The sequence below is a fragment of the Larus michahellis genome, chromosome Z (genome assembly GCF_964199755.1).
Source record: "Larus michahellis chromosome Z, bLarMic1.1, whole genome shotgun sequence".
In the NCBI taxonomy this organism is placed as follows: domain Eukaryota; kingdom Metazoa; phylum Chordata; class Aves; order Charadriiformes; family Laridae; genus Larus; species Larus michahellis.
In genome coordinates this window covers 16,440,446-16,455,685 of record NC_133930.1, presented here as the reverse complement: position 1 = coordinate 16,455,685, position 15,240 = coordinate 16,440,446, and the positions used below count along the sequence as shown (strand labels likewise).

At 41.0% G+C, this 15,240-nt stretch overlaps 2 protein-coding genes across 3 annotated transcripts; both read right to left on the bottom strand.

The window, feature by feature from the left end:
* Positions 1-1,652: 1,652 nt before the first annotated feature.
* FBXO4 (F-box protein 4) lies at positions 1,653-9,888 on the bottom strand. 2 transcript variants are annotated; one of them, XM_074570432.1, is made up of 7 exons: positions 9,526-9,888; positions 9,183-9,418; positions 7,216-7,436; positions 6,155-6,230; positions 5,486-5,664; positions 4,403-4,578; positions 1,653-3,363 (listed from the first exon to the last, which is right to left on the bottom strand). In XM_074570432.1, exons 1-7 carry the CDS (start codon positions 9,886-9,888, stop codon positions 3,274-3,276), a joined length of 1,341 nt encoding a protein of 446 aa, XP_074426533.1. In that variant the 3' UTR covers positions 1,653-3,273. The 2 variants fall into 2 exon arrangements, with proteins under 2 accessions (XP_074426533.1, XP_074426534.1); XM_074570433.1 differs by lacking the exons at positions 1,653-3,363; positions 4,403-4,578 and adding an exon at positions 4,229-4,347.
* Positions 9,835-13,657, bottom strand: RIMOC1 (RAB7A interacting MON1-CCZ1 complex subunit 1). The gene is made up of 6 exons (XM_074570434.1): positions 13,495-13,657; positions 12,863-12,963; positions 12,311-12,457; positions 11,809-11,940; positions 11,494-11,608; positions 9,835-10,303 (listed from the first exon to the last, which is right to left on the bottom strand). Exons 1-6 carry the CDS (start codon positions 13,601-13,603, stop codon positions 10,014-10,016), a joined length of 894 nt encoding a protein of 297 aa, XP_074426535.1. The 5' UTR covers positions 13,604-13,657; the 3' UTR covers positions 9,835-10,013.
* Positions 13,658-15,240: the final 1,583 nt, after the last annotated feature.

Sequence of the window (15,240 nt, the reverse complement as noted above, 5' to 3'; positions counted from 1 at the left end):
AAATCTCAGACGAAAGCATTAATCACCTTGTAATGACAGCAGCAATTATTTCCATACATCCTCCTGACAGCAACCCCAGCTATTCTCTTTAGCTGCAATACTCATCCCACCACACAAATCAATATTGATACCCACCAGGTTAAGAGAAGAGGCATCCTATCCCCTGCCTATAAGCCTTTGAAAAACATGTTGATTTTCTTATAGGCTTTGCTATAACCGCATCTGCTTGCTGCCACATCTGAGAAGGGAGTAAAACTGAGCACTTGAAATTTTGGCAAAGGGCGCAGAGATGCTGCCGGGACAGCGGCAGTGGCTGGTGCGGATCAGCAGTGCCATCCAGCGGGACACGCAGCAGCCACAGCTCCCCTCCGAAGCTGCAGAGACGCGAAGGTCCCCCGCCACCGCCGCTGCCGCTCGGAGCCTCCGTGGCCACCCAGGGCCGCGCCGTCAGAAGAAACTGCGGGACACCCAGCAAGCTGTCAGTGTGCTGCCCGCTTTGTCCTGCGGCTCGGCAGGTACCCTCACGTACTGCTCTGGAGCTAGCAGCAGGCGCCTTTGTTATTCCAGGTTCCAAAGGCATGAAAATTAGCGCCCCCACAGCCACTTTCTTTTTGGGACAGCTGCTCAGGGGTTTTCTTATAAATCATATGTGCCCAGGAGTTTTCTTATAAATCACATGTGTTGTCATTTCCACCTTTTACTTTTTTGTGACCAATGTTTAGATAAACATTCTGTCTCAGTCGGCAGGAAAGGGATGTTCTTTCTAGCACTGTTAAAAACCTTCATCTCAAGGAGAGCAAGACTTCTGGGATCCAGATTCGGATGGTTTTATTTCTCACAAACCCATCACAGTTGCATTTGCTGTGAAAACTATGAAACCAAATAGATTGAAAAAAACAAGGTTTTTATGTTAAAATGTTTTAAAATACATTTTAGTGATGTTCTGATATCCATATCCAACCGATTTTGAATTTGTAACAATTTAAGTCCCAAGCTTAATTGGCTTACTAGGTTTCTAAACTCAGCAGACTCAGGAATTTAAATAGTAGGGAGTGCTTTAGCTGAAATCTAAAAGGTAGTGGTAAATTAAATCCGTAGTGCTTCTCTGCAACCATTTGGCATATGAATTCTCAACAGGCTAGTTGCCTCTTCCATGGCATACCTCTGTGCATCTAAGCTGTTCCTTCCTTTGCACAGCGTACGCTCTCATCTTCCTTGCCTGTATTGATCCACCGCAGCACTCAGCCATACAAGCAACTCCACCACCATCTCTGCAATTTCTGTGAGGCTGGAGCTCTGGGACTGCACGGATTTCTAATTCCCACTGTGTGTCTCCTAGGCTGCATCCTTAAAACTTGTAATTCTTAATTCTTTAAGTTATCCTATCTTTAAGTCAATATAACTGGTGTTCCTTAGGTTAAAAAAAAATTATATTCCCTACATTACCTTGACCTTGTAGAATAAGAGTTAATTATCATCTGTTAATTAAACAGATAACATACAATAGCATTGTTCATTAATGAATAATAATGACAATAATAATTTGTTATCTGTTATGACAGCATGACTGCAGACATGTGCGTGTGCACACAGTATGTGCTTGGATGCAGAGGGGCTTAACACACAAAGAAAGAGTGTAAATATTATTCTTTAAAAAATAATTTATTCCTTATGAAGAAAGCAGAATGAGGATCTTGCATAAAACCCCTGTCTTTGTAGCAGCTAACATACCAACAGGTTGCTGCATCCAACCCTTTACAGATAGTTCACTATGGAATTATTACGACTAGTAGGCAAGTCACATACACCCAGTCACAAAGTGTGGAATTTTCCCCCAAATACTCATAAATCTTTTGTGTCTTCTCTATTTTAATAGGCAAAGCACACATACCTTGTTAAAAAAAATTGTATTCCCATCGATTTTCACTTGAAAGTCACAAAGTTTAGAAACTCCCAAAGATTAGAAGATATACAAAAACATCTAGAAAGCTGAGTTAATTGTGGATAAAGATGAAAAAAAATAAAGACACTTCCTGTGTGTGTCCTAGTTCATTAAAAAATAAAAAAACTTTCTCAAATGGAATGTTTCTGACATAGCTGTGTTAAGCATCACACACATATACCAGATTGAGGGCAGTTACATCTGAATGTGCACCATGTAGTCATTTATCTAGGTACCAAGATAAAATTGTGAAACTATTGCATTTCCATGGAGAAAGAGGGGAAAAAAAACAACCCAAAACCCAGAACAAAACAAATACATACACAGGCAAGAAATCCAAGGGAAGTTTCTGAACATTCATCCAATAATTAAAAACACTAAAAAGGTGGAAGACTAGGACTATCCCAAATGACATCAGTATAGAAAATGCAATTCCAGCTCTAAAATATTTTTTCCCTTTTTATAAAAGTATTTGCAACTGTGTAGAAAATTTTACACCAAGTACTCTGCACATCTGTAAACGGCCATGAGGATTTGAGTAACAGATAGGTTCTAAATATTCAATAAATGTCCTGAAATAATAACAATTCTATTTAACATTTATTCATGACATCAGAGGTACATCCAGTTCAAGCTAATAATTTCATGGCAACAGAAAGCAGAAGATGCTGAAGTCTTTTGTGGTTGGTTAACAAGTAAGATCACAAACAAGAAACAACGAATTCATACACGTCAGTTTGTTTGTTTGTTTCTAAGAATTTTGGTCTGGACTGACAATTCTCCCACGGGTGCTATTTCTTGCCTAGGCATTATTTCTGGAAAAAATACAGGGGAATTTACTCTTTTGAAAGAGGTACTGTCTTTTTGTCAACCTACTACTGTACAACGTACACTATATTTACTTTCATTGGGAACTGTCACTGTCAAGATCTCCACTGAATATACTTACTAAATGTGTGATGTGTGCCATACGGCTGTGCTGATAAACTAACGCAGTGTTAGGTATATTTACAGAAGAGATTAGATTATCAGATATACTGAGAAAAGATTGCACCCTAAAGGCCCCAGATTGAAAGAAAGAAAAACAAAACACCCCAAGTGGCCCCCAAAATCAGTTCTTCATCAGCTGCTGGAATCCAGGCAATCCTACTTGTACTTCTAATTCAGGACTACAGTTGGAAGAATATTAATTATTAAAGTATGTGCAGTGAAATATATGCAGGTTTGCCTTTAAAATCTCCCTTCTGACAGCACTCTGTCAGGACATGATTCTCACTTCATCTGAACATCAAAACATCGAAGTCTATACAGTAAAACAATGCATGGTTCCATTACTGTGCATTTTTACAATTCACTTCTTCCAGGAGCCACTCAATTCCATTCATTAATCCAGCTAAAGTTGCAGCTACTGTGTCCTGCACCTGTAAAAATAAAAAAAGCTCATGTACTAGAGATCACAGGTAACAGGGTCTAACAGCATTGTCTATCCTTAAAGTCAGAAATACTCATATTAAATCTAAATTTTTATCACTGGTTTAAAGGTCCCTGAGATGGAAAAAGTTTCTTAAGAGTAAGGTATGAAAAGAAAACACTACTCTTTACAAAATGGATTATAAGACCAATTAGGAAAGCCTTACATTCTTGGTATCATGGTAAATTTTATCTCAATCATTCTATCAACTATTCTGGAACATTATATTTACTTTATGGATGAGAATCTACTTGAAAATTCTTCTCATAACTCTTAAAGCAAAAACGCTGCTACCTTTAGAGTTCGATGCATATTATTAATTCTCAGCTTTTATAACATATTATAAAATAACTATTATAAACTGTATTTAAAAAAAAAAGTCTGTAAACATTTTCCTTATGAAAGCAAAGGAATTATCTCAAATCAGGATTTTCTTTTTTCTGATTAAGTATTATTCTTTGGCTACACAACGTCACCAAAAATAAATTATCTATGTCTGAGTCATACTGATACATACTGTGTTTGGCAAGCATAAAAGAACAGGTTCAGGACCTCACATTCTAGGTAAAAAACTGATTTGTCAAAAACTCAATACATCACATCAAGCAAGTGACAATTAACAGTCTCCTGAAAATGGCAGAAAATCTACCTTGTGTCCAAGGCCTTGGGTCGTGACTCAGGAAACTTAGATTTAAATTAACTGAAGTGTCCTTACACCCTTCAAGACCAGCATTTCATCCTTCCTTACATTCTGGCTCCATCTGAAGTTTCTTGTGTGTTCCTGGGCAAGGCACTTAGCTCCCCTATGTTCAGATAGGCTAACGCTTCACCTTAGAGGACCAGAGAAGCCGAATTCTTAAGTGGAGAGCTCACGTACTAGTGTTGAAAGCTGCACACTTGCTTAAGTAGGCACAGTTCAGGAACTACCACAATCCTAAATTAAATTTAAGCCACAAAGAAACAGAAAATAAAGATTTAAAAGTAAGTACCATCCAGGGCTGACGTAGCAGATTTAGTTGCAACTGATGTGCCACGTAAACACACGGAATTCTTTTCACATCAATGTGAGAGACACAAGACAAAACTAGCAGAGGTCTGTTTGGAGGCCCAAGGGCTGGATCAATCATTGCCAAAATACGAGCCAGTTCCTCTTGACGATCATGCTCTAAGAAATAATTTTTAATATATAAGTTTTAAATAGATGCAAATCCCAAGGAGAACTTTTTTTTTTTTACTTTTCAAATATTTAAGATTTCAGAGGTGAGGAAAGAGAGGGCTGGAAGGGATGTGGACAAATGATCCAGTTCTGCTTATCCCAAGGCTGGAGGATCTGCATTCATGTCACACAGATGTTCGCGTCACACCTAGATCTTATTTGAAGATCTCATAGATTCTACAGGCAGCCTATTCCAGTTCTTAACATCAGAGCGTTTTCCAAGTACCTCACAGAGATTAAAATTGCAACAAGCCATTAAGAAACACTCACACACTGTACAGTCAGCAGCCCTTCCCTTTTTCTTTTACATTTTTTTCTTTTACATTTCTTTTACCCTCTTCTTTTCTGAGCTAGCCCTTTCCTTTCCTTTAAAGTTGGTGAATGCAAAGACAATTACTATCAACAGGTATTTGGATTAGTTTCCTGTTCGGATTGGTATCCTGATTTGGACTAATTGCATCTCCTACCGCAGTTTTCCTGGAGAAGGTTCTGTTTCCAGGCTATTACACCACCACCAATGCATTTCAGGCTGCTGCTTCTACCTGTGCCCAGGGTTGGTTTTTTTTTTCTGTTTGTTTTTAAGTCCAGGCAATTTCCCACATGTAGCTTAGCAACCATATCAGTATCTGCCATAAATGAAAAAAGGGGGCCATAACACCTCACAGGGACATGAGAGAGCTTGACTAGAATAGGGGACCTCTTCAAGTGGATAAGCCATAAAGAAATAGCACTAATGAAGTGGATTTTGAAACAATAAGAACACAGATTTTGATGTATTGCATATTCTTCACAATATTCTGTGACATTGCAACCATTCACAAAATATGAATAAATAAAACAACGAGAAACTCCTTACTTTTATGAGCTTCTGCATTAGCAACATAAATGAATCCATCAACTACTTCGCACACCTTTTTAACTTGAGCTATGACACTGTAGCGCATGGCTTGCTGATTCCCTACTATGCTGTTCTCTTGGTAGAACATCTTATTCACAGCAACAGCTTGCTCTTCCCTTGCTCTCCTCCTTTCCACACTGAAAGATATTTCAATATTTCAGTAGTCGGGTTAATTGAGAATGGAAAAACTCCATTTTGAGAGTCTAGGCAGCACAGGAAAGGGACAGGAAAATGACATGAGCAAGCCAGTTTCATTTCTCCCGACCCCTTCTTCTTTTCTAGTGTACGTATATGGATGGTTAGCAATCTGCAAGACACATATGAAAATGTACCCCATGATGACTTTATATAATGTTTCAAAAAGGAATCAATCAAGGTATAAAGAGGGACAGAACCACCTGTTATGTATTTATCATACACATTTGCTATGTATAAGTTTGGAAAAGCTTTATTAGTTCCCTTTGAAAATTTAGCGGTTGGAAGAGGAAAGAAAAAGTGAGGATATGCATTGAATCTTCAGTTTATAAGGGATATCCATGCACGTGTAAAAATCACATGACAAAAACATGAGGGAAAGTATGAAATAAGTGAGAAACTGTACTTGTTTTTTTTGAGAATAAATCTTACCTGGTAGTGGAATACAATGTCAGAATATTGAATTTTTTATTGTTATTAAACTGAAAACTGACTCCTGATCCAATTCCTACAGGGAAAAAATGAATATATCTGAGATTACAACTATTTGGTTACTGAATATAACTAAGCGGTAGGCTGAAAATTCCACTGGTGCTATAAAATGGATATATCCAAGCCTAAGTGTTGCTGTAAGGTGTAGCATATTTACTATTTTGCCATGAAATTTTATACATGCTCTAATTGATCAAACTACTAACTTATTTAAAATCAATTCAATAGTATTAAAAGAAAACAAGGAGACATTTCCATGTTTCTGATACTTAGACTTGAACCTAGAAACCTAAGTCAGACAGGAGCTAGACTTGCGTTTATTAGCCAAAACTGGCAGAGCAATTGAGCAGGACATAAGAGAGAAAAAGATAACAAACTAAGAAATCATATTTTCACACTTTCTATAAATACAATTTAAATATACCAATTCTGCTGTGCTGAAACAAACTTAAGTTAAAAAGTAATAAATTTTTATCTCTGGTTTGGACTGCTGTTCAAAACTATGTTTTAAACATTGAAAATGATCCCCCCACTTGCTCCTTTAACTGTTCTGAATGGAATTTACATCATTTGACACTACAAGACTGAATCATATGCAGGATCATTCTTGGCTTCCTGTATAAAAACACAAGTGCGTTTTTTAGCCACTTCCTGCAAGCAGTATCTAAAGAAAGTTCTGTCTGCCTTTGTCCATTACAACACCAGGTGTGACATGGAATTTAGTATCATAATAGAAGTATAAGGAGCAAAATGATCCCTCTGACATTGTGCAAATTTAATCATAAATTCACTGCAGCTATAACTTTATCCCAAAAGTTCATTGCTTTTATCCCTCTGAATAAACACAGAGAGAAAATATCTTTTTTAACCATTGTGCTATTGAGTTTAAAGAGGAGAAAAAAGCATCCCTTTTCTCTATTTCACCCCCAATGGGTTTTTTTTATGTTTACACAAACATCTGTATATAAAACAAAAGTGCCAAAACCCAAAACCAGCATTACCATGAATTTGTCTTTGTAGTAGGCCGGCTACTAGCAGAATTTCTGGGCATGTCATCATCTTTTGCACTAATGAGTTGTCCAGCTCTTCCAAACCTGGACCAAACATCGCAAAGCGAGGTTCTGCCTGAGTGACCAGTGATTGCAAAAAGGAAGTGACAGCCCCATAGCGTGGGCGGCTTGATTTCAAACTTCTTCTACTCTGAGGACAGCTTTTTTTATATCTGTGTAAAATAGATGTAACTAGAAATTAAACACAAAATACAAAAGACGTATTAATAAAACAACATAAATTGATTTAGGTCCCACACTTCTCATGCTTTGTTACCTGTACAACTCAAGCACAGGCCAAAAATGGTAAAGGTCCAAACAGATGGTTTCAAGCACCAGTACAAAGCAGGGAAAGGCATCAGTCCTTTCAAAGTCCAAATACTGACTTTTTGGACCTTGGTACACTTCTATCTATGGATCTCTTAGTTTACTTTAAAAAATATAAAATAAGATAAGATAAAATAAAATAAAATAAAACAAAACAAAACAAAAGAAACAAATTCCCCCGCCCTTGCTGAACACACACTATTGGTAAAATAACATTAAAGCTGATGAGTCACATACATTATGAAAAATATGAGACTTTTGAGTGCATTTCAAACCTTAACTGGACCACTTTTGTGTTTATTAACTATGAAGCAGGTAACTCCACCTGAAAAAGACCACTTCCCCTCTAGGCACAGAGAATGCGTGTTGTGAAGAGAGAGGCGCTGTTTGTAAGCTTATTTACCTGCGCTTATTTGACGCCTAAGCTAGAAGGCATGAAAAGACTTTGGCAATCAGTGGAAAGAAGTAACAGCCAGAGGGGTAACAGTCATCCTAGAGAAGCAGGTTCATCTTTGCTTCTGTGGTCACAGTAGGCTGCTGCTGGACAAACCACTTCAAGGAAATATTGAATGTGTGCTCTGCTACAACCAAACCGAGAGGCTTTAGCTGAGATCAGCAAAACCACGAAGTGCTCACAGACACAATGGAAATCAGTGACAGGTGCTTTCAGACAAGTGATGCTCTGAAGTATTCAGACCTACAGAGATTTAAATCCAATGTTCAAAATCAGTAGATATTTTGCACTTCAAATTCTGGGTGTGTCTTTCCCAACTGTAAAGTGGGGATGAAGGGCACAGAGATTGGGGAGGTTAGTAGTGCACTCATCATGAAGGAACAGTTTCATGAAACCACCTTTGGAAAATTTAACTGCAAATTAGAAAAAAAAACCCTGCAAATTAATTAAGGGAATTGAATGAACTTTAAAAAAAACCCCACAAAATAACCTGCTTCTCTTATGAGTTCTTCTCAGTTATCCAAACACATTATGAGTGTTGTTATGCTTTTCAACTACAGTATCTGAAACCAGAGTCTTGGTCTGGAGGCCTTTGACCAGAGCTAAAGCAATACTACTTGTTATTCTGTGCACATTAAAAAAAAAACAAAAAACTTTTTTTTTTTTCCCCCTAGGTCTTCCAGGTAAGAGAAAAAAAATGAAGGTTCATTTCATTTGCTGTAGTTTGAAGACTCCTTACTACTTTTATTAAAAATAAGAAATCATTTGTCATTGTACTGAGGGCGAAGAACACCTTTTTATCAAGATCAGCAGCACGCACAGACTCCAAGATGACTGTATTTCTGTGGCATAACAGACATGCAGTTTACAAAAAGCTTTAATTTTTTTATAATGCTAGCTTTGACTTTTTTACAATGTTTCACATTCTTGTTGAATTCCAAACAGAAAGAGCTGACCAAACTGTGAAACAGCAGGAAATTGTATTTACAAAACAAAACAATGGATTTGAGACACATCAAAATTTAAGCGACAGCCTACAGCACAGCTTTACTACTGTAAATAGGAAAGATGCCTCTGGACTGAATATTACTGCTGTAGAGAGACTGTAAGGCTTGTAAGAGAATAAGAAGATACTTACACTGCCATGTAATCATACAGCGCATTATCACTGTCCTCTGAAAAGGTTTTATTAAAAATCTCCACATCTGGGAGTGATTTCCAATCGACTGATGTCCAGAAGGGGAGATCCCTCAGGAGAAAATACCTCCACAACAACGGATCCTGCACAGTCGCCCTCCAATAACAACTCGTGCTTCCCAAATGGCACAGATCTTGGGGTGAGAGGAAGGACATGATGTTCAGCTGCACGTCGATCTGAAAACCGTCGAGAGCAGCTGTTTTAATGACCCCAGGAATTGAAAAGTGGGAGATGTTAAGAGGCCGGATGACAAGCTTCCCACCCTGACCCGGGCCCCACTTACCGGCAGCGCCTGCAGGGCGCTCACCTCCTCCACATCCTCCGGGAGCGATGGACATGGGGGACCCGCAAACGCTGCAGTACCGCTGCGTTCACGGGTCCCCCGCATCCATCGCTCCCTAAGGATGCGGAGGCCACCCCGCACGGCGGCCTCCAAACCTCCCCGCTCCTCCACTCCGCCAGCCGCCATGGCACTGAGCCCCGCTGCTGTCACCACCGCCCCTCGGACCCAGTGCGCCGGCGCCGGTGGGGCGGAGAGACACGCAGTCACCCTACTTTTATGACACAGTCTTTTTTTTTTTATTTTTTTTTTCCGTTGAAATACTTGATTAGACTTTGGACCTGTACTCCAGTTCTTTGAGTGCATGTTTTTAATGCAACAAAAGTATACATTTTGATAAGAAGAATGGTCAGACACTGAAGCAGAGATCACCTCCCCAAGCCTGCTTTTCAGACACAAGGTTTCTTTCAGCACAGCCAAAGCAATGTATTTCAGTTGTGGGATTTCACAAAGTAACACAAGATTTGTTTTGCAGTTGTTGTGTTCCACCCTTGGCCTTTTAAAGGTCCCTCACATACGGCCACATACTTTGTTAACACGTTTTTGCCGGTTTCTCGGAAATCCAGTGACACACTCTGTAAACTGCAGCCCAGGTCACTGTTAGAGACGGAATCTATTGTTTCAAGGCTTTCCTGCTTCCCTTCTCCACAGTGTTGTAGTCCCCAGTAGCACATTTCTCCACTGTACATCATCGCCAGTAAGTGAGTGTCACTAAATACACCTGCAAAAATAATTTAGATTAAGTACTTCATTGTTCTGTTATAAGCAAGTACACAGCTTGTTAACGTCAATCCTTTCTTTTCAGTAGCACTGGGAAAAAATTGCAAAAACGCACTCTAAGCCTATTACAGAGGTACACCAAGAAAACAAACACTAATCGTGAGATGACTGACACTGCTCAGGAGAGAACCTGCCCAATACTCTATCCATTTTGCCCCTCCATAATGCTAAAACCTTTACAATTTCCATATAAATATTTTTCTGATTGTTGTGTTTGCCTATTTATCTTTGAGAATTTCAGTATTTCTTTAAGTACAGGCATGATTACTTGTATTTATTTTAGAATACTTCTGTGCCTCCCACAATTTAAGCCTAAAGATGCTGTTTGAACATCATCTTAACTCAGGTTAACCAGCAGCAACTTTAGTATTTGAATAGAAACCCACATACCTGTCCATGGTCACTCAAAAAAAAAATCCTGCTAAATGAACCTACAAATCAGTTACTGAACTTGGCTTTGCATTGTGGAGCTGAATTGTAGCAATGACACTTTCAGATGAAACTAAGCACGAAGGTGCTCCATCCCCCCATACCTAGAGCAGAGCTAGTTTTGAGTGTGTACAACATGGACCTTATGTCCTCAGCTCCAGCTGTTGTACCTGAAAAAATCCTGCATCACACTGATGCAGCCTCAGATCCTCATGTAATTGTAATATAGTAATGCAGCTTACATAAAGCTACTTTAAGTGGAGACAGAATAAAAGTTTGCCAAATCTACCCCGTTCTGCAGGTACTTTCTACCTGTGTGAAGTCAGTAACTCTGTGTTCGTATCTGTGTTCTCCTAGATCTACGCAGGAAGACATGGCCTTCTAGCCCCCTCTGCAGTCGTGTTTGTGCCTCAACACTTGTCAATTGACAACTGGATGGCTGTAAAACACACCCGCTGTGCATAAAACATGCATTGCCTCAGTTCATTTTCCCCCAGTGAATTCAAAAACAGAGAGAAAATGAGCAGTGATGCCTCCTAAAACCTTAGGTACCTCATCTTTTTTTTTTCATTGTTGTTCTAAAAAGTGACTGTTTTTGAATACAAATGAAGTCAAACAACAAAAATACACAATAAAGCATTTCAGAAAGTGGGGCAGTTAATAACAGAAGCTGGCTGTGGGGTTTTTGGTGTTGTTTTTTACCTTCACTGAGTAATCTAGCTGTGTCTTTATCTTGAAATGAGACATCTTCATTTAGTGGAAGAGGGCATCTCAAGCTAAGCATCTTCATCAAGTAACGAACTCCATCACTAAGACACTGAGTACAGTTTAAAAAAGAGAGGAAAAAAAAACCTTTTAGATAAGTTCTGATTAATTTAATGATAGCCAGAAATACTTCTCGCTATTAATTTCCCAATCCCCTATTTAAAAGGAAAAACAAAAGCTGTATTTTAAAAGCGAAGAATCAAAGTTTAAAACTGTATTCACATGCTCACTGAACTTTTTAATCTTCTTTACCTTTTTAAATATAGCAATGTTCCCTCGTAGCCATTCACTCCTTTCTTTTGCTGTATGACAATACATGTAAAGCAGGGCTCCTTTTCTCCAGTAAAGGCATTCTAACAACTCTGCACCAAGGATGTTGATGGCCTGAAATAAAATCCAACAAACTGGGCTAACCCAAACTAAAACCATTTCAACTACCCACATACACACTCACATGTGATACTAAGTCTCTAACTTTAGAGGCTGTACTTAACAGCAACAGTCACAGGCACAAGCCTAGTACTTCGGATTTAAACTGCCAAATGCGCACAAAATCATGGAATGTCAGCAAGAAATAACAACAAGTTATTTGGAAAAGTATTTTCAGGAATTTAAATACAAATAAGACTTGAAATTTTTTGGAAAGATCTTAAATCTGCCCATCAAAAACACAAATACTACTGTCCTGTTTCAGATTTTTTATTTTTAAATTATGAAATAATTAATTCTCTGGCTGAATAACATTAGTACTCACTTCTTCCTTTATGTTGCACTCCCTCACTAGGTCTTCTGGTTCTGAAAGAATGCAAATAAGTTCTTCAACTTTCTGCAAGGAAGATTCTTCTGGAAAATCTTCATCCACAAGCTGGTTTTCCTCAGAATATGTAATGTCTAAGACAGCCTATGAAAACAAGATACACAATGTAAAAACGCTACCAGCAAAATAATCAAATGGTGGTGTGTAGTAACATACAAACGTGTTACTGGTTATAAAACATTACCATTTTAAGGTAATTTTCAACATTTAGTTTACAAAAGGTGCAAGCTAAAAGTATTTTAAGATTGTCAGCAGTGAATGTAAACTCAAACCCTTTTCTGTCCTTACAGTACCACCACAGTTATTATTGACTGTAAGTTATCATCTAATCCAGAAAAAAGCAGCCCTGCACTTCGTGGATGTTGACCCCACACACCAAGTAACAGAGAACCCTTCCTGCAATGCCCTCTTTCCTACACCCAACCCTTTCTCACACCCTATACAGTTGATTTTCTTGAAAAAGAGTTTTTCATGCTTTAAATATACTACCTGCGCATAGAGCTGCAAAAGCGTGGAAGGAAGTTCATTCCCTTCTTTACAGAGGTCCTTCAATTCATCCAGAGCAGCAGAGCCCTTTGCCAGGAAGGTATCTGAAGGAAGAACACAATGCTTCCTTAGCACTGACAAGCGCCCAGCCAGAGCCTTGCTTGCCCTCCCTTTCCACTTCATATGCTTTTATCCACCCTTGATGGATCTACCAGAGCAGATGGATAACACAGCATTTAAACAAGCCCGCTGCCCACTGTTCACGGCTAAACTAAGGGCATTCATGGCTACGGCCGGATGTTTCAAAACGAGTTCCACACACTTCGTTTGCAAAGAAGTCATACACCAGAACCGCCCCTTGCCAACGCCCCGGCACACAGTTTAGGCCTCGGCCGCCCTGCTCCACAGAGAAACCCCCAGAGGGCGGCCTGGGCCGGCACCGGCCACACAGCTCCTGGAGGAGGCTCTTTTCTGCGGCGGGAGGAGCGGAGCCCTCAGCGGCTGCCCCGGGGCTCTGGCTCGGCGCCCCCCGGCCGGCTCCCGCGGCGCCGCGGGCCGGCGGCAGAGGGCGGAGCGGGCCGGCAGGAGCGCCGGGCAGGGCTCAGCCCCGTCCCCTCCCTGCTCCGGCCTCTCACCCTCGCCGCCCGCTCCACCGGGCGCGCCCAGCCGCCGGCCCAGCGCCACCAGCCGCGGCCGCAGCGCGGACACAGCGTCCCCCGCCTCGGCGCCCCCCGCCGCCGCCATCGCCGCCGCCCGGCACCGCGACGCGGCGACGGTCGGGGGCGGCCGTGAGGGCGGGGGCCGTCGGGGCGGACAGAGGCGCGCAGGCGCGGCGGCGGGGCCGCGGGCGCTGAGGGGCCGCGCCTACCCCGGTGGTGGGGGACAGGATGGGGGGCGGCTGGGGGAGCTGTGTGGGGCGAGCTCGGATGGAGCGGGGAGCGCGGTGTGGCGGCTTCGCTTTCCTGCTCCCCTCCCCGGCCGGCTGGGCCTGCCGCCGCCGCGGCGGCGGTCAGGCTCCGTGGGCCGCGCCGAGCCTCGGCAGCGGGCGGAGCGGGGTACCTCAGGCCGGCCCGCGGCTGCTCAGGCGGAGCCGGCGGGCAGTGGCACGGCCGGCCGGGCTGTTGGGACTGCAGATGTGTCGTGTGTGGGCTTTACAGCTCCTTTATAGCAGACAGACGTGGCTTCTGTGTCGGGGTCCCCAGGGAGAGTCCCTGGCATGTCCCTTGTGTTGTCCCCATCAAACGATGGGGCTCTCCAGCCGCACTGCGAAACAGGTCTTGCCTGTTAGTGAACTGAAACAAATGCTGAAAGCCAGCGAGGTTTTGTAAGGCCAGAACCATATTTTTTTTATCAATAAATATATTGGTGCTTTTTTACTTATATTTTAGTATTGCATGACTTCACACATCGGTGTTACAACTGCGAAAGTACAGCTGAATCATCTTGAAACCGCATACCTTTGGTTAGAGGAGTGAGACTATCTCCAATTTTTTGTCCAATGGCACACTTCATGAACTTAGGAAGTGCTAAATATCTTCCATGCTATGAGGGGAAAACAACAAGTTTTACTTCTAACAAAATATTTCTACCGCCCCACAGTAAATTGACAAATCTTTTACGTTGTGTAGTTATAAAAAAATGCTGTATTTCACTATATTCTTTCTCTAGCTTTCTCCGTCTCTTCACCTGCCTGGGAAAAGCTAATTCCTCTGTCCATTTACATGATGTGTCATAAGCTGACAAAATATTCTGGATTTTGCGAGCTTGAATATTTTAAAGGAATAAAGACACTGACCAAAGGCATTTTCTCCTTTTCAAGTCGTATAGTGTCCATTCTGTTAGTGCCTCTGTCTCACCAAAGTACTTTAAAAAAAAAACCACAAGAAAACAACATCACCGGAAAAAAGTGCTATTTACTGGAGTACTTCGGGTACTCTAAAGCCACCTACTTACAGACACAGACATTTTTGCTGTTGTCTGTGCTATGTCTTATGCAAAAGTTGCCAAACAGGTCAAATACAACAAAGTAAAACCTAAAAGGAAAAATTGTGTTTCCTTACAGAAAAGGTTTGATTTCTAGAGGAAATCTCTTCATGTTTTGGTTGATAAGTATTGTCATTTATTCCTGCATAGTCCATAGCCAGATAGAATTTTTCATCTAAGAAACAGCCGTGTTAACAGTACCAAAAGTGTTACGGTAGTTAACCATATCACACCTGAGAGTAGAGGAGATGGCGCTTCATGTTTTAACCGAAATACAAGACTTTCTATATTGTCAGTTTTGAGACTGGAGAATGGCTCTGCATTGATAAGTTCCCTCCTTCAGATCCTTTGCTTGCTTGGTCCTGCCCTTCCCTGTTCCAATACCCAGCTCTGAGTTT

What these genes read in the sequence shown, in the direction of transcription:
- FBXO4 (XM_074570432.1), bottom strand. Translation starts at nt 9,888, where the DNA reads ATGCACTCAAAGAACTGGAGTACAGGTCCAAAGTCTAATCAAGTATTT. An exon ending in GCGCCCTGCAGGCGCTGCCG is followed by an intron (nt 9,419 to 9,525) that starts GTAAGTGGGGCC and finishes GACGGTTTTCAG; the next exon opens with ATCGACGTGCAGCTGAACAT. An exon ending in TAATGCAGAAGCTCATAAAA is followed by an intron (nt 4,579 to 5,485) that starts GTAAGGAGTTTC and finishes ATTATTTCTTAG; the next exon opens with AGCATGATCGTCAAGAGGAA.
- RIMOC1 (XM_074570434.1), bottom strand. Translation starts at nt 13,603, where the DNA reads ATGGCGGCGGCGGGGGGCGCCGAGGCGGGGGACGCTGTGTCCGCGCTG. An exon ending in CGGTGGAGCGGGCGGCGAGG is followed by an intron (nt 12,964 to 13,494) that starts GTGAGAGGCCGG and finishes TTCTTCCTTCAG; the next exon opens with ATACCTTCCTGGCAAAGGGC. An exon ending in AGCTAGATTACTCAGTGAAG is followed by an intron (nt 10,304 to 11,493) that starts GTAAAAAACAAC and finishes TTATTTTTGCAG; the next exon opens with GTGTATTTAGTGACACTCAC.